This window comes from Spinacia oleracea, chromosome 1 (genome assembly GCF_020520425.1).
Source record: "Spinacia oleracea cultivar Varoflay chromosome 1, BTI_SOV_V1, whole genome shotgun sequence".
NCBI classification, from domain to species: domain Eukaryota; kingdom Viridiplantae; phylum Streptophyta; class Magnoliopsida; order Caryophyllales; family Amaranthaceae; genus Spinacia; species Spinacia oleracea.
Genome location: NC_079487.1, coordinates 118,418,355 through 118,436,717, shown reverse-complemented (window position 1 = coordinate 118,436,717; position 18,363 = coordinate 118,418,355). Strand labels below are relative to the sequence as shown.

Here is an 18,363-nt window from a genome sequence, read left to right as displayed (position 1 = left end):
TTTTTTTTTTTTTTTTACCATTTATAAATAGTACGTGATTATAAACCGCTATCTCAGATAGCGGTTTACTTAAGTCAACCGCTACCTGAGATAGCGGTTTAGTGTCGCTTGGTTGAAAAAAAAAAGACCGGTTTTAATGCTGACGTGGACGGTATGGTGGGAATTAAGTTAAAAAGTGGCGCATTTTGGGAATTTGACGTTCTTTACACAATATTGAAGGAAATCGGTTTTTTTTTTTTGACAAATTTGCATTTCTAAAAATATAATCTTTGTTTCTAAATAATTGTAACATTCTCTCTCCCTCCAGTCTCTCTCCATTACTGAGGTTCTACTTCGCCGGGGAATCGCCGCACACCCTCAATTTGCCGGAACTTAATCGCCGCTGCCGCTTCACATTTCACTATCTGTAATTTTTCTTCCTAAATCGTCTATTTTCGTTCTTAAAATTCTGATTTCATTTGCCCAATCCCTAAGTCCAATTTTTTTAGATTCATAATCAAACTTTACGGGGTTTGATTTTTGTCTAGTTAATGTAATTTAATTGTAATTTGTGTTAATGAATGCTTTTTTGTCAACCTGCTCTTATTTTTAATCATTTGTAAAATTATGATATGCGGTGCGATTTCTATGAATCAATACCAGCATGTGTTAAAAGTTTGATTCTTTTTCTATTTTCTTAGCTAATTTAATGAATAGATTCGTACTTAGAAATGTAAAATTTTGGCCGGAGTTTGGTCGGCGATAGTAGGAGTCCAGTAAAAGAGGCAAGCAAGGGGAGGGATGGGGGGAGAAGGGGAAGAAGGGTTAGAGGGCATCAATGTCTTTTTTATTATAAATACGTGGGTGTTATTAGCGAAGGCGAGCTTCAATTAAAAAACCCATATTTTTATTGCCAAAATTATAAAATCTAAAAAAAAATCTATCTATTTACGTATAATTCTTAAATGGACTTGGTCCACACTAAATTTATTGTGGACCATGTCTTAAAATAAAGTTAACAATTTGTACCTAATTTATTTTGGCATTTTATTAGGATTATTATGGGAAAAAATATCTAATTAGTGTCGTTGATACATGTTGTGCTTAAATAATGTGATTTTAAGTCATAATTCGCTTTTAAAAATATAGGGTTACTATGCTTTAAAAAATGGTTACTATGTCTACAAACATTGGTGTTTAATTTATTATAGTTACTATATAAACAATAAAGGTCACTATGAGTGTAAAAAGGTGCTAGTGAAAACTATTGGTTTTGGGTCCACACTAATATTATTGTGGACCAGGTCCACGCAAGAATATTCCTCTATTTACTATATACTAAAAAAAGAGACACCAGGAATGACACGTGTCAATTACTGGTGCGATTTTTTCCCGCCAAAATATTTTTTATTATTTTACTTTAAAATAAATAAATTACATTATGTTTTTTTTTGGAAACTAAGATAAAAACATATTTTAATTACCATAGATGTGTAGTGCATAATATATTATTGGAGGAAAGCTAAATCAATATTATTTTTTCCTTTATGATACGGAGTATAATTTTATTAATGTATTATTATAACTTGTTAATCTGATAACAAATATAAAAATAATAATACATGGTAAGTGGATTAACATTATAAGTCTATTTATCAAGATTTTACTCAATACAAAATATGTTGTATTTGACTAATTCGGTTATGCTCGGGTCTTTTCGAAAATTAGTCTTGAGTCTTTCGAGTTTGGTTAACTTTGTTAGATCGTTCTACATACAAGTAGACTATAATTTTTAACTTTGTATAGTAATATGCAAATTTAGTTCATTTGAATATTTTTTTTACACAACTTTGAATTTATACTTTTTCCTATATCTTTTTTACTTTCATGTTTTCCTAATATCACAAGTCTTTTAGTTACTATTAAAATAATAAATTGTTTTAGTAGTAGCCGTGCGTTGCACGAGCCCTAAACTAGTAAGGTAAAAAGAACGACACCTAAATCATCCCCTCTTTAACTCCCGACAAGTATTGAACTAGGGTTCCATTTCACTGTTAATTTTTTCAAAGTCACGCAGTTTGTTTGCCGAGATCGATCTCGTTATCACTGTCGCCGGAACGGGAAATACAAATGTCGAAAACAGCGGCGACGCCGTTTCAAGTTGCTTCTCTAATAAACCCGCCGTCGTTTCCAAACGCTGTCGTGTGGTCGGATGACAACTTAATCGCTGTCGCATCAGGCGACATTGTGACTATTATGGTAACTATTTCAATGATTTTTATTTCTGCCTTTTAATTTTGGTTTAATTTCCACTTTTGCAGATTTTTTTTAATTAATTATGTATTAATATCATTGTATCATTATCAAAAGCTCTGAATTTGTTGATATTTGGTTAATTTTTCAGAATCCGGAGTATCCTCAGAATCCACGAGGTGTGATCATTCTTACTCCGGGGAGACCTTTTCCTATTGGTGTAATTGATAAAGCAGGTAACCACATTTTCAATTACATTCAAATGCTAATTCATCAGTGTATGCTATCTAATAATCTTCAAAACAATAATATGGCTAGTTATTTGATGATTTTAGAGTTGTTTTTTAAAAATTGATGCAACTAAGTTAGTCTAAGCACTTAAATTATGCTATTGGGTGCCATAGAGCCGGGCTTCATCCAGCTCGATCAACAACAGTATAGACCTGATTCACCTGAGATTGAGCTTGTCGAGCTTGGATATTTCCGGCTTTGCTCGACTTGCTCTAAACTTGAGGCTCTGGAGCTCAAGTAACAAGTTGAAGTGAAGTGAGCATTGATTTAAGTTTAGTTAAAAAGGTGTCTTATGTTAAATTATAACATTGAAATAAAAATAGGTTGTATTCACAAGTTTTTTAGCTGAGCCTAGGTTTGTTCAGCTCCAATCATGAATATATCACGCTGAGCTTTCACCAATCTGATGGCTTGGATTGTTGTCACTCTAAAAATCATTACTTTCTGATCAGTGTATGATAATTCAAGTTTTTGATTTTGAATTTGAAGAATAATGCAATGCCATTTTCATGGGGGAATTTACTGTTATCTCAAGCTGAGCTTTGACGAATCTACTGGCTTGGATCTTTGTCACTCTAAAAGTCATAACTTTCTGATCAATGTATGATAATTTGAGTGTTTGATTTTGAATTTGAAGAACAATGCCATGCCACTTTCACTGGGAAATTTACTGTTTTGAGTCTTTTGACATTAGTGTTACAAGTAATCTCACAAAAATTTGCAGATTTGTTCGCTGGTTGTTTACTGCCCACTCGTCTGTCACGAGATCGTCAGCCTTGTGTTCGATCACTTTCATGGTCACCTGTTGGATTCACTCCTCACAACGGGTATGAAAGAAGTTCCATCACATTTTAAGTTTGTCATTTTGGGTTATGTTCTTATCGGCATCCTAAAATTGAAAATGTATGCTGCTGAGATTTTTCATCCTGAGTAATGTGATATCATATGTATGCTGACAGTTTATTTTATCATGTCCCAGGTGCTTGCTTGCTGTTTGCTCTGCTGAAGGGCACGTGAAAGTTTACCGCCAACCATATTGTGAGTTCCAAGCTGAATGGATAGAGGTATGCAACTAATCACTTTGAATTTTGAAAGGGTATGTGTGTCCTTTTTAGGGTGTCAAACAGCAAAAGGATTAATTTCTCGAACAGGACTATCATACGACTATACGAGTGCTTGTATTTTACCAGTTGGGTTAATAAAATTCATGGTATGAGGCATGGACTATGGAGTATGGACCTTCATTAGAATTATTATTTTAAATCAATTTTTTTTTTATTATAGTATTAGTTTATTACATGTACTTTACTTTTTTCTATACATAGTAGCATTAGTTTTTACTTCGTAATTTGTAGTGGTATAATTTAATTTTATGTTTACATTTTACCTTGTTTTGAATGCTCAAATGTTCTTAACTCTTAACACAAGTGCATTCATCATCTGTGATGTTTTTACCCTAGGTAATGGATATCTCAGACATGCTGCATGGGTATTTTTCTAAGATCAATTACGGGGAGCCTGAAGCTCCCTTATCGGCAGTGTTTGATGTGAGTTAGTCAGTTTTTGTTTCATCATGTCCCCTTCATTAGTTTTGGAATCAAATTCATCATAATTTTTTGATGTGTACTTCTTCATCATGCTGACTAGGATTCAGCTGGTCAAATCAGAACCGAAAATATTACTGCTGCGGATAAAATAGATCTCACCTCAAAAAACCATAAACGAAAAAGGGAGTATGTGCCTTTTCTCTCTTATCTGGTGTGGTGTTTCTTTTCTCAATTACTCGGCTCTACTTTTCCTCTTCATTTCTGTTCTTAGACTACTTTCATGCAGGGCAAACTTGTTTTATATGTCACGTTTTATAATAACTTTCCTCCACAAGTGCCTAGCCTTTTTGTCCTTTATTGATTGGATGCTTTACTGCAGCAAGGACTTCAACCATCCTGGTAAAGTTGATGTCACAAATGCAGACTCTCTTTGTGACATTCATACGATGAAAGTCGTGACAGAGTCAGTCGTTTTTCCAAGTGCAATTACGCAAGAGGGTACCTCAGTGGAGGTTCACAAGCATTTTCATTGCTGATTTTCCTTGCATAAATTATCTTCTTACCTATTGAAACTTCTCAGTGCTTACATGCAGATCTTGAAATTTGTAGGTCTTCAAAATGGATGGTGGACAGAATGTCTGGGTTGCTGGCACATTGCAGCGTTTAGAAGGTCCAATGGCCCTTGTCCACCTTCATGAAAGAGGTGCAACTGGTATGTTTTTTCCCCCCTTGCAATTTTCTGTATCTACACAGTTAAACATCTATTTTTTTAAGCTGAATAATTTTCATATGTTATCCTAGAATCTCAATGCTGTATTGCTTCACCTTAGGAGAACCACAGTGGCTCAGGATGGATTCTGTAAGTGATTTGCCCAACCAACCCATTAATCCGGGTGTGCCTGCAGCTGATAGGAACTGCAGTGTCCCTGAAATTCGTCCTTTTATGGATGTGGGTCATCTCCCTGAACATATATTGTTGGCCGAGCATGAAGTGGGTCAAATTCTAAAATCTGGGCAACTAGTTGAAGCCTGGAGTGAAGATAGGTAATATTAGATTGGCTCTGTTATGTCTGCTATTTATTCATATGCATATTGCTCTCCCGGATACTATCTGACCAACAATAAAAAAAATGTGGCTCTTAACCTTTTTCTATGTAGTGACTGAATTTAAGTGAACTTACCATATTTGTGGTGCCTTGTCATATTGAGAAAAGGGCGACACATGTCGGTGTGGCATGTCTTGCCTTGGAGTAGATAATAGTAAGTAATAAGTAATGAACAATAAGTAATAAGTAATTAAACTGAATTGAACGCTACTGCATTGAACGCTACTGAATTGAACTAAAAAGTCCTGAAATTCAACCAAAAAGAATTGGGCGTAACTATGATATTGGCTCACGATTTTTTTATTGCTACACACAGTCACACACCATAGTAAAAAATAATCCTATAACAGTCATGAATTATTCAGTTTATTTATTCCATAAAGTAAGTCCGAAATTTTATTTATTTGTTACAGTGTTTTGTCTATTGATTCAGTACGTGAACTATAAACGTTGATAATGTTTTATTCATATAGATGTTGTCCTGAGTCCATACATATCCCTCATCTCATCGTATCTCACTATTGTCTCCGTGAATCCATGAAACTTAAACAAAATGCTCAAGTTTTATAATTTTTGCAGGTGGCTTGAAGGAGTTTTTGTGGATTTCTCTAATAAAGCCGCACTGGTCAAATTCAGTGGTACGTTTATGATTTGAATTAATTTAAACGTTCACTCTGTATTGATGGATTTAGTACTCTACTACTCTTCAGGTCAATTTTAATGAGTTATTGGATGTTTTATTTACCATGTATCTACTTCTATAAATAGTGGAAGTGTTTCCTGTGATATTCTCAGAAGAGTATATCTTAGACTTCACAGGTATGAGATTATAAGTAATTGTCTAGAGGAAGAATATTAATGGTGGATCTGAAATTCTGAATTAATGTATTTTAGCAATATATTCTCCTGAAGGAGAGATGTAATTACAGTTCATACAGTACTCAGAATTCAGAAACATGATGGATTGGACAAGATTACTTCTTTATACTTTCTATGAGGTATATGGATAAGCTAGACTAGCTAGTGTTGAGGATATGCTGAGAAGAAGACTGGAGAGTGCAATTAACCTGCCTTTTTTAATTAAATTTATTTGACTTCATGCAATCCAAATATCATTATTTTGCAGCTGTTATACTTCATATTAACTGAAATAACTTTCAAGTTTTCTTTACTGCTTCTTGATCAGGAGATGCTGAGGCCGTGGAATTAAATACTAGTGATGTTAGGTTGGCACCCTTGTGGATTGCAGAAGAAAAATCATGGAAAGTTACTGTTGTCCAGTTACATGTGCAGGATTCACCAGAGGTATAGTTTTCCTTCTACCTGTCTCAAATCCGCTTTGATTTTACATATTAGCATGGAGTTTGGATACAAGATGGTGTCACGGCATCTGACCCAATTTTAACCAAAAAATCGACTAATTGCTTCACTAATTTTTAATGATGATTTGCCTTCTTGAAAGTTGGATACGTTCAGTTATCCCTGGTAGGTCTTAAACCTCTCTTACAACGAGAAAAAAAGAGAAGAAATACAGGACCTTATTAATCTGCGGTGGCAAATTTGCAAGTGTGGTTTACCATTCTTGTCAAAGGTCCCAACTCCCTTGTAAATTTGAAATAAGTCTTAGCTTTGTATGTTTATATTAGCTTCCATCTTTAGGTGTTTATTTTGCGGCTAATGATGACCATCAATGTTTTGGCAGGTGGTGGTAAAAGGAAGTGGCAATAGGAAAGTAAATAACTCTTCTCAAAAGGCTTCTGCAGCCAAGAATCGAAATTTTTTCGTTACAAGGGCTCCCAATAACGATTCCAAACATCTTTTGACTGCTTATCAGTATGCTTTACGCTCTTCAATGCTGTCGTCACTTGTCGTTGCATGGTCGCCGCAGCTGCAGTTGTCTGCAACAGATACCCAGAAAGCATGCGATTATTCTTGTTTACTAGCTGTTGGAACAAAGTCCGGAAGTATTTCAATCTGGAAGACTCAAAGACCAGAATACTACTCTGTTGAGCATAGTAATGATCCAATAAACATGAATATTATAGGAATTGTTCATGCTCATGATGCATGGGTCACTGCATTGTGCTGGGGCTTTCTTGCCTCTGATTCAAATCCGCGTGTTCTATTGGCTTCTGGTTGTTGTGATGGCAGGTGGGTTCTGTTTTCTCTGTGATTATGCTACTTGCATTGCTTAAATGTGATGAGCAAACTTGATGGCTTTTCAGTGTAAAGATCTGGCGTGCACATGTTTGTGATCTAAAAAATTTGTCCGAAACTGGCAAGGCTCCCTTCTCTCTATTTAATGAGGTACGTTTCACTTTTTTTATAAAGTTGGTGATCTTTAATGTAGCTGTATCTTGAGCTCTCGCTGACTAAATTCTTCTCTTCTAATAGGTTACGGTTGGCAATAATGTCCTAGTGTCTGCAATTTCTCTGTGTGTTCCAGTTCAATCTCCACGGATGATTCAGTTAGCTGTCGGGAAAGGATCTGGATCTTTTGAAGTATGGACATGTAATACAAAGACCAAGAAATCAAATAAAGTTGGATCGTATGATGCTCATATCCAAGCTGTAAGTTTAATTCCTTTATCGACTTACACCAATATTAAAGAAAGAAGGTAACTCATGCTGTACAATTTTCAGGTCACAGGTTTGGCTTGGGCTTTTGATGGACATTGTTTATATAGTTGCAGCCAGGTAAATGCTTATGATAAGGTTTTTCTATTCAGGAAGTCTTTTTTTTAATTCATTTTTCTTAAAATCATCAAATGATCCTAGAATCATTTCGAGAAACATATATGATGTTCAATACTTGTGATAAAATTTGGTACGTGTTTGGTACGAGACTTTGTTTATGTAATCGTTGGAACTCAAAGGTCCATAGAAGCATAGAAAAATATTGTTTGGTTGAGTCACTTGTAAGTTATACTTCCTCTGTTACAAAATAGGTGTTATGCTGTAACATTCACGCATGCCAATGCATAATTTCAACCATTATTATCTGTAATTACCAGTAAGTATAATTTACAAGAAATGTATATTTTGAAAATAGACATTGAGAGGAATGTAGCAAGATTCTACATGACTATATTTTTTAATCCCGTATGAATCACAAAAATTAGTCACTGAGTATGTGGATAGTATAGAGTCAAAGTGTAGCAACTAAAAAGAAACGGAAGGAAGTATTAAACTTCAAGTTTTAAGTTATTGGTAATTTGATATCGCATGAACTTGGGAGTTGGAAAGGACTTACCTATGTTGGGGAGGGGGGGGGGGGGGGGGTGTTAGGTCAGTGCAATTTCTCTAGCATATCTATTACATACAGTACCATTTTGCCCATTAGTTTGTTATATGCATGTGGCCTTGTAGGGGGTTTTCGTTTTGCATGATCTTTCTTGGTAATCAATGTATTAACCAAAGCACCAACAATATCTTATGAAATTCTTTTCATTAAACCTTATGCTTCTTGTGTTAACTTCCACGGATATATTACTATAAAAGGGATGATGTTCAGTTTGTCATAGAAGTTAAGGTTTCCCAGTCGACTATCTAGATACTAGATACTACTGAATGGTAGGACCGTAGGAGAGCTGTCTTCGGGCAATTGTTTGTTTCTTGACATTGTATTTTTTTGACATTAGTGATTGATATTTCGTTGTTAATGTAGGATAATTCACTGCATGGATGGATATATCACAAGGGTGCTCTGTCTGAAGTCTCTATTCCACCAAATAATCTTGGAACCAGAAGCTTCTCTGATGTATGCATTTTCCTCTATTTTTTTCTAATATGTTTACTGCTGACCAAAATGTTTCTTGATTTTTAGACATCAGTATTGAGCTTCTATGATATCTAAACAACATTTATTCTTTTTTGGGCAGCATCCTTCGGTGTCAGACTCGTGCTATGGGGTGGCAATTTCCCCTGGAAATTTAGCGCTTGCTGTGGTATGAACTTTATTCTTCCTGATAGCTAATGGCTATCTTGTTAATCATACACAAGTTTGTCCTACAAACTACTGACTTTCAATTTATTAATGTTTTTTGTTCCTCTCCATACAGTCGCTTACATTCTCTTAGGCTGAGACAATTTTTGCAATAGCTGCATTCCCAAGTTTTGTTTCACCCCATTTTCTTCTAATTGTTAGCTTAGGTCTTTAGACTCTTCCTGCAGTCAAGCTTCTTCACGCTAAGACTCTCATAGATATCTCGTTAGATTAGTGCCCTTCTAATGGCTTTGTTTGAGATTCTCTACTTGTTTTTTTTATTTGGAGAAATGCTGGATCTCTCCAAAGGCAGATATCATCTCTTAATTCCTTTTTCTGTTGTCATTAATATTTCGCAGGACCAACTTTAACCAACCACTTCCTAACCATTTTGTTTTACATAGTGAAAAAATAGCTGTATCTGTTATGCCAGCGAATTTAATTTAATAATAAATATGCTCCAACTCTATTTTCTGTCTTGACTATACCAAATTAGTAGCTGTGATGTATTTTTTTTATTAGAGTTTACATGTTTGGGAGAAATAATGTGATATATCAACACATAATTGTAGACTGCAAAAACTATGGCCTGTCCTTTTACAATGGAGGGAGTAACTGTACATGGTACAGTGAATTATGTGATGGCATGGGAAATAAACTTAACTGGAATTTGAAAATATCATACTCATTCAAGCCTCAAGGCAGTGTCTTAATATGTTACTGTGCTTATTATTGAGCTAGTTTAAGACTGGTTGACGTTGATCTAAACAGTAATAAATTTGTATCTTCTCTTCAGGCACGCAGATTTGATGCTGGACAGTTAGATCATATGTACCAGAAAAGGTATTACTCCTGATTTCTCTTTCAATATTCCTGGAGTAACTCTGTTTAATGAGATTATTCTTTATTTCTCTTTCAATTTTGAGGCAGTGCCTACATGATAGTCTTTACCTAGCAAAGCATAGAATGGTAAGTCATAGTCTTGTTCTGACAACTAGAGCGGTTATTTAGCTAACAAAAATAGGATAACGAAAAAAACAACCGCCGATTGTCTCCTTGTGCAAAAAGTTGTATGATGCTACACAAAGCTCTGTTAAGAACATTATCCTCCAAGATATTTAGCTTTGTGAGTGATTATATGTCGGCTAGGTACCTCCTTCTGTTCTTCGGTGCTCTTATATTCCTAGTTTGAGCACCTCGACGTCTTCCTTTTACATGACCCAACGGGTATCTATTTTGCCCTTCAGGCTTCAGGCTTCGTATCACGTTGTTTCATATTCTTTTTTAGAACTACATCCGTCTAACCATCAGTGTTTTTTTCTACGACTTTCAAATCTGGCCTTCTTTAATTGGTAAGGGCTCTGTCCATATCATTTCTTTGTTTAAGATCCAAAAAACATAGAAATTAGTTGTTAGGAACACGGGTGCAGTGAAAACTTAGAACTGGAATGAAGAAATGAGCTATTTGTAAAACTGTCCTCATTTCTCTAAATCTTGGGGGTGGGCATTTTGTGGGGTATAAGAAAGGCAAGCAGAGGCAAAGGACGTTTGATAGGAATTATCTGTGGAAGCTTATTTTATCTGCCACTAAGGCTCCGTTTGGTATGGTGTAAAACGTTTTCATGGAAAACGATTTTCCCTTTTTCAATCATTTTACTTTGTTTGGTTTGACAAGGGATGGAAAACAATTTTCCATAACTCTCTCAAAGATGGAAAAACCTTTTCCATTTGAAAGGGAGGGAAACCACTTTTCCACATTTCCTCCTTACCTCCCTCTCCCTTTTCCCCTCAATCTTCACCATCTTCTCCCATCTTCCCTCAATCTTCACCATCTTCTCTCATTTTCTTTTAAGGAACCAAACAAAGGAAAACTAGTTTGGAAATGTTTTTTCCTATGAAAAATATTTCCATGGAAAATCATTTTACACCGAAACCGTTTTATACCAAACGGAACGGAGCCTAATTACTTGAAGACCTTGCATTTATATGTGTAGCATGTGAGATTACTAAAAGTATATATGTCTAGCATGTGAAGTGTATAATTTATGTTGCTTAAAATATGCAGGACACAGAGGGCTGCGGTTGAATTCTTTTGGATTGGAGGGCAGCAGGTGGACTTTTCATCAACTGAGAATTTAGAGCTTGATGTTGAAGGTTGCTCTGGTTTTTCCAAAGAAGATCTAGGATATTGGGGGTCCAAGTTTCTGTGGTCTCTAAAGCAGTATGAATGCCATACCAAACATCTGGTTGTTTGGGATATTGTAGCTGCTTTATCGGCTTTCAAGCCATGTGCACCTAGGTTTATCAAGCATGTAATACTGAGGTGGCTGGCGCTATTACTCAATGATGACAATTTGGATCCATCTATTGAAAATATCTTGTCAGAAATGCCTAAACATATGTTGGATATCAGTTCTAGGCAGTTGCACCTGGTTAACATTTTCTGTAGACGTGTTATTCCATCCATTGAATCTGTAGCTGGTAAAGTTTGTGCTAAACCAGCTAAATTAGCTGAGTCATATGGGGAAGAGGAACAGTGGATAGACATAATGTCAAAAATCGAGAAAGAACTCAGAGAGAGGCTCGTGGGTTTGAGTTTATCTACTGTTCTTGGTCTTATATCTGATCAGGCCTCGAAAGTAGAGATTGGGTCGTGGAATCCTGTTGGAATTACTCAGATGGTGAAGTGGGTCATCCAAAATCAAGACCGAGTTAGCCGTCAACTAAGTCTTTTTACGTCTGAAATTGAAGGGCTTGGTGCAAGGTAATTTCTCTACATCTTTCCGCGCTACTGAATTTGCCTCTTGTATATTCTTCTCAAAATTATGCTATTGCTCATTGTTTGGCACATAACGCATGCTATTATGCTATGCATAGGTTAGATGGGGATTGCTGGCTTCCCCTTTGTACCAATAACATTGCTCAAAGATCTCTAATCATGCCTTGCCTATGTTCTTTTCTATGTACTTTTTAGGAGCCTTAATTTAGCTTGTGATCCTTTCTGCGATTGAATTTAGTGCTTGATGTTCTTTTTCTCATCTGCTTCTGGGTCTTTATGAAAGCTGTAACCAAGTTGTAAACATTTTTCTGTTAGATGATTTCCATGTTTTTGATGGTATGAACTTTAACTTTTGAGTTCTCGTTTCTGAAGAAGCAGAACACCAAGACCAAAGGAAACAAGGGAAACAAAATGTCATGAAATAATGTAAAACTTTCGTGTTTTCTTTGAAATGATAGGTGTTGTAACTTGTAGCTTAATTGTCTTGCTGATGGTAGCTTTTCCAACATTTTACTGTTATCTGTAGTACAAACACTTAGGGTGCGTTCTATTCACCTGATTTTCACTTATTTTTCCTGAACTTATCTTATCTGAACTTAACTGAATTTATCTTAACTTAACTGAACTTATCAAAACTTATTTCAGTTATCTTGTACGGAGTACTCTTTTCCTGAACTTATCTTATCTGAACTTATTTTTTCTGAAATGAGTGGAAATAATATTGTGAAAACATTCACTGTTTTACAGGTTTCAAACCGTGTGTGATTACAATGCAGAAGAAGAGAGGTGTAGCCTCTGTTCAGCTATTGTTCCTTTCGAATCTCCAGATTTTGCATCCTGTAGCAGCAGTGTAGAATATAGTGATCAGGAATCTACTCAACAGCAGCATAAACTCACTCGTTGTACCGTGTCTCTGAAGGTTTGCCCTCTTACTACTTTATGGTTTTGCGTGTGTTGTAAGAGACGTTGTTCAAATTTACCACCGCTCCAGTTATTTACCATTAACAATTACCCCCCGGACTTTTTATCGTTCATTAAACCCGTGATAAATAACCTGTTACCTATTCCCTTGTGTCCCTATTGTGGGATATCTCTACAAAGACCGCAACCAGACTTTCTACTATCTATATCACCTGTATAGCAATTCACTAATCAGTTTGTACAATACCGCTTTTGTTGTAATAAGCGGTTTCTGTTGTTCTGGTAGTGATGGCTGTATGTATGTTTCAATGACGAATAAGATACGAAGGGTTAGCCGAAATAGGGTCTCATCTTTTTTTGTTTTTTTGAATAAAACGTTAGACCGGCTTTTATTATCAAATCAAGCTCCGCCATAGTGGTTAGACTTTGGGGAAAATTGTTTATCCATACAAACTCTTCACCTTCGATATCCCATCTTGCGATAAGATGGGCCAAGGTATTTCCGGCTCTACGAACATGACAGACATTAAAAGACTCAAAGACACGTGTCTTTAAAATGCCAAACAAAAGTCATTTTCACTTTTGTTTTGTCTATGAGTCGATTAAACAGCATTCTGTTGGCTAAGTTTATGAGTAGTACTGGTAATATTACATCTTACGGAGTACTCCTAAAAAGTTCCATAATGGATGATTAGCGTAAAGGAAGAAATTGTGTGATTAGTGTAAATGAAAACCGGTTTTAATTTTTTATACTCCCTGCGACCTTATTTGTTTGCTCCGTATTCTATTTTAGTCCGTTTTTAAAAAAAATTCATTTTCTTACCTCATAGTCTCGTACTCTGTAACCGTAGTAGGTTTTCGCCATTTACCCTACTTACATACACTCATCAAAATGAAAAAGACAAAAATACTCTCATCTTGCAAAACTCCAAAAAATACGAGTGTTGCTCAACGAAAAGCTATTCCCATTTTGTAACTAATATTCCCTTCGTATTTAAACAGGAGTCATATATGACCGTACACGAGTATTAAGGAAGAATAGTTGAATGAATAAAATAATAAAGCAAGTGGGGTTGAGGTAAATATTTTAATCAAATAAAATAAGTGGGGACCACTAAATTTTGAAGGGGTGGGGGTGGGATTAGAAAATTAATGGTTTAATGTGGTGGTGGGTCATAAGGTAAATTATACTTTGTATATATTATTTAATTAGATGGTGTGGTAAAAAAGTTACTAAAATGAAAGTGTGATTCCTAATAAAATACGCCCGGAAATGGTAGGTTTTTTTCTTTGATGCATATGAGGCAAAGCCAATTAAAGAAGAGAAAACATCTATCTATATCTAGTCTATAAAAAGCAAAACCATAAATCTATAGATGACATGTGACATCCCCTTTTTCAATTCATCATTTTTTTTCCAATTGTTTCTTATATTTTATTACTCTAGCACATTTTCCACTTCATATTCTCCATTTAACATCGATTTACCATTTTAATTTATATATCATTATTCTATCTTTTCCACTTCATCTCTTTCTTTAACAATTAATATTAATTTCATCATTTAATTTAATTTTATGAAGTACATTCTTTTAACCTTCAAATTTCTGACCTTTTTTAAATCATATATTCCTACTCAAATACAAGCTAGTCCTCCAAAAAACAACCACAAATTGCCCGTTCTTGGAACGGGCTTAAGAGCTAGTTACAAGTAATAAACGCAACAAACAATAAATAAAGAACAACTACAGCTAAGCCTAACGAGGAACCAGACGTGGAAGAGCCACGCCCTGAACATCCTCTTGTAGTATCCTACGAAGCTCCGCCGGTGGTTCTTCTAGGACCTCCATCTCCTCCCCTTGCTCCACTCCCCGGTTCGCCAACCAATCCGCTGTGCGGTTTTCTTCACGGTATACATGGACTACCTTTACTTCCCATTCCTCTCTGTTAATTAAGCTGATACATTTTCTAATGAGGTGGGTACAACCACCGCAGCTAGTGGCGCCAGACCGAATATCTTGCACACAAGTTAGACTATCAAGTTGGATCAACAATTTGCTTATTTGTAGATTCTTGGCTAGCTCGAGCCCTTTAATAAGGGCAATGGCCTCGGCACGAAAGGCATTACAGTGCCCAAACTTCATGGAGATGGCTGACGTGAAGTACCCATTGCTATCTCGAATCACAGCACCTCCTCCAGCCGGCCCAGGGGCTCCTCTAGCTGCCCCATCAGTATTAAGGACATACCACCCAGGAGGGGGTCTTTCCCAGGTGATACATTTCTCTACGCGTGCCACTGGACCAGCAATGGTGTCCATGTCCTCGTGGAGGCTCCTGCAAGTCTCATCAAACCTTATTTTTAAGAATGCACCCACATGTACCGGCACCTCATTTCCTCTTCCAAATACGAACATATTACGCCGGAAATGGTAGGTATTACTCCTGATAAAATACAAAAGGAGTAGAAATTAGTCGAAACCTTATTTTGGCCTAAACATTTTTCCTATGTGGCAAATAATGAGGTGCGAAAGACTCCATGGAGTATCATTTGTCATATATTTCCCCCAAACAAGACATCGTCAGAAACAATGGTGGAACGGTACTGGTAGAGGGGTCTTTTACCCCGCTTGGAAAAAGTACATAATTTTAGTTAAAATGTCATCAATTAAAACTCGGTGGGGCTCGGCTCGTCAACGTTTATATTTACATAATGTTAAAAATTCTTTTAATCACTCTATGTTAGTGGAATTTCAGGAAAATATAGGAGTCGAAATTGCGAAATAATCTGCATATGTGGTAGTATTTCCTAAACACATTGGTCCTATTTCGCATATTCTGCTCAAAATTGTGCAGATGCCAAACTGATTTGTCATGCCAAAAAGAGAAAATTGTTATAAATATATTGTATTGTGATATCATTATCCTATGTAATACATGTATATGTACATATTATATAGATGGAAAGCTCAGTTGGTTAGATCTTCCATCCCGGTTCCAGGTGATCCTGGGATCGATTCTCATCCTCCGCCCTTGTGGCTCATTTGCACCAAAAAAATAATAAAATATAGATGGAAATAAGATTATAACCGCTTGTTTCTCTCTTCCCCTCTCTCCCGTTCTCCTTAATTTCATAACACGTTATCAGCACCATGGCTAACCGTTGATGGAAATTGAAAGAAACCGCAATTGAACAAACGAGAAAATAATTACAAGAATCATTGTTATCGGTTAGTATCGCTACGTTTAATTACTATATTATTTGTTATTTGCTCGTCTTTACTTTCATGATTTGCCTTGAACAAGTTCTTTGAGCGCACATGATATCTATACTAATATATTAAAAGGCGTTCTTAAGAACGTATACGTGTCACGTATACCCATCTTTATCACGCCACATCACCACTAATCAGCATAATGACATATCATTGACAACCAAAAACCATTTAGCAAGGATCGAACACTTGACCTATTTGTTAGGAGTCATACTTCCTACCATCTTAACCAACTATAACTTATGTTACATCTTTCCATACAAACATATATGTTCTTTTTACAATAAATAATAAAATTAAATGAAAGTGAATGCAAAAAATAGAATGAATAATTACTTAACTTGTAAATATACGGTTATTACTTTCCTATCTTAAGCCACAAAACAAAAAAATCCGGGGTAATAGAATGTAATAATGAGTAAGAGGGGAAACACTGACGGAGGTTGAATATTTTATCAACTAATGTGAACAAAAGGATACGACTTTGTTTTAATTTTTGGATATGGGGTTTCAGATTAAGAAAGTTGTACGTTGATCGACAACTAATCTTGTGTCACCACTGTGATTCGATGACGACACCATCTATATGGGCATATATTTGCAAAATAAAAAACCCGAATAAAAGTCGAAACCGGGGCAACGCCCGGTCCACACACTAATTTGTTATTATATACGCATGATTTTGATAAGAGTAATTATTTTACATGTTCATTGGATGTGTTGTAATTGTTTTCTAACTTGATTGATTGTAGGAAAATTTGGTAATATTAATCCAACCTTTGGCCGGTTTTCTTTTATTAATCCCACCTATGACATATTTTTTAATAATCCCACCTTTACTACCCAACGACTTTTATTGGGCTTAAGTGACCGATAACTGGTGAAAAAATCATCGAGATGGTGATGAATTGATGATGATGACTGAATACATCTAGAGAGAGTACTTCCACGTAGGGATATATTACCGCTGACAATAGGTTTATGACGTGTTGGGCCCAATAAAAGACGTTGGGTGGTAAAGGTGGGATTATTAAAAAATATGTCGTAGGTGGGCTTAATAAAAGAAAATCGGCAAAAGGTTGGATTAATATTACCAAATTTTCCTTGATTGTATACTCAATAACCGCCAATAACCGGACATGGTATTGATTGTATACTCATTGATCATTTACATGTTCTTTAATCTAAGTGGAAGAATTTTTATAAACTGTCTACTACTCTTGATTCGATTTCCTTTTATATTTGATTATGATTAATTTTAGTATCACTTTATAATTATTTTGCATTAGCATTAGCATTTTGCATATAATAATTGTCATTCATAATTGTAATGTTTGATTCTTTGACTAATGAAAGTTTCGAAAAAAAAATGGGAATCATGATTACTGATGACGGTTTCAAAAAAAAAAAAATTTGGAGTCATAATTGTCATACTTAAATTCAGTTTAACTTGTAATGTGATTCTTTGATTTGTTTGTTTTACATCTTGTGGAAATTTTGATGTAATTACCCCATTTTTTTTTTGTCACGATTATTGTGAAGATAAAGTGGGTTTATAATCATGTATTGCAATTAAGTTATCTTCTTGACATGTAAACTTTTCAAACTAGTTTCACAATTTACAGTCATTTTATGTTACTGTATATAATTAGTAAACATAATTATATACCATGGTCGTAAATGCTGAAAAACTCATGGATGCAAAAATTACTTGGTGAAACAAAGAGGAAATTGAAAAATAAGAAACGTGGCAATATAAGGACAAAACTATGATATTTATTTGTCCATCAAAGTCGCAAAACTGAATATTTGATTGTTAAAGACCCACAAATTCTTTGAAGTAATCTAAAGGAAAGATACATATGACCACCAGAATGAACTCAACTACGTTCAGAATTATTTCTTGATTGAAATTATGTGGGGAGGAAATTACTAATGCAACTATTTAAGAAAAAAAAATGCATGTATTGCATTTCTCATGCAAACAAAGTTGTCCTGCAGACACAGTATCGAAAAAGAAGGTAGTCCATATTAAGAAATATTTTAAACTGATATCTTGTTTTCTTGTGGGAGAGACAGATAATGAGTTATTAATGAAAATCATGAATCGCATTTTATTGGCTCAACTTCATTCCCTGAAGCGAATGTGACATCCCATATTGAGAAAAAAAAAATGACCTACCAAAAGTACCGGTTGTGGCCAATTGCGTGATTGTTGATGTGGATTTAT

General features: G+C 35.3%; 1 protein-coding gene across 2 annotated transcripts; it reads left to right on the top strand.

Moving 5' to 3' along the window:
• The first annotated feature begins 247 nt into the window (after window positions 1–247).
• Window positions 248–13,283, top strand: LOC110783918 (uncharacterized). Of its 2 annotated transcripts, none has more exons than XM_021988303.2 (21): window positions 248–406; window positions 2,049–2,238; window positions 2,384–2,468; window positions 3,248–3,350; window positions 3,503–3,587; window positions 3,984–4,070; window positions 4,171–4,256; window positions 4,450–4,582; window positions 4,680–4,782; window positions 4,901–5,114; window positions 5,756–5,814; window positions 6,363–6,481; window positions 6,879–7,327; window positions 7,402–7,483; window positions 7,571–7,747; window positions 7,820–7,873; window positions 8,844–8,936; window positions 9,058–9,123; window positions 9,958–10,004; window positions 11,227–11,925; window positions 12,688–13,283. In XM_021988303.2, the coding sequence occupies exons 2-21, from the start codon at window positions 2,110–2,112 to the stop codon at window positions 13,079–13,081; spliced, it is 3,264 nt and encodes a 1,087-aa protein (XP_021843995.1). In that variant the 5' UTR covers window positions 248–406; window positions 2,049–2,109; the 3' UTR covers window positions 13,082–13,283. The 2 variants fall into 2 exon arrangements, with proteins under 2 accessions (XP_021843995.1, XP_021843994.1); XM_021988302.2 differs by having other exon boundaries at window positions 249–406; window positions 2,057–2,238.
• Window positions 13,284–18,363: the final 5,080 nt, after the last annotated feature.

Excerpts from the sequence above, each read along its gene's own strand:
- LOC110783918 (XM_021988303.2), top strand. The coding sequence starts at position 2,110 with ATGTCGAAAACAGCGGCGACGCCGTTTCAAGTTGCTTCTCTAATAAAC. Across the intron at positions 3,351-3,502 it reads GGATTCACTCCTCACAACGG|GTGCTTGCTTGCTGTTTGCT; the intron begins GTATGAAAGAAG and ends ATCATGTCCCAG. Across the intron at positions 6,482-6,878 it reads ATGTGCAGGATTCACCAGAG|GTGGTGGTAAAAGGAAGTGG; the intron begins GTATAGTTTTCC and ends ATGTTTTGGCAG.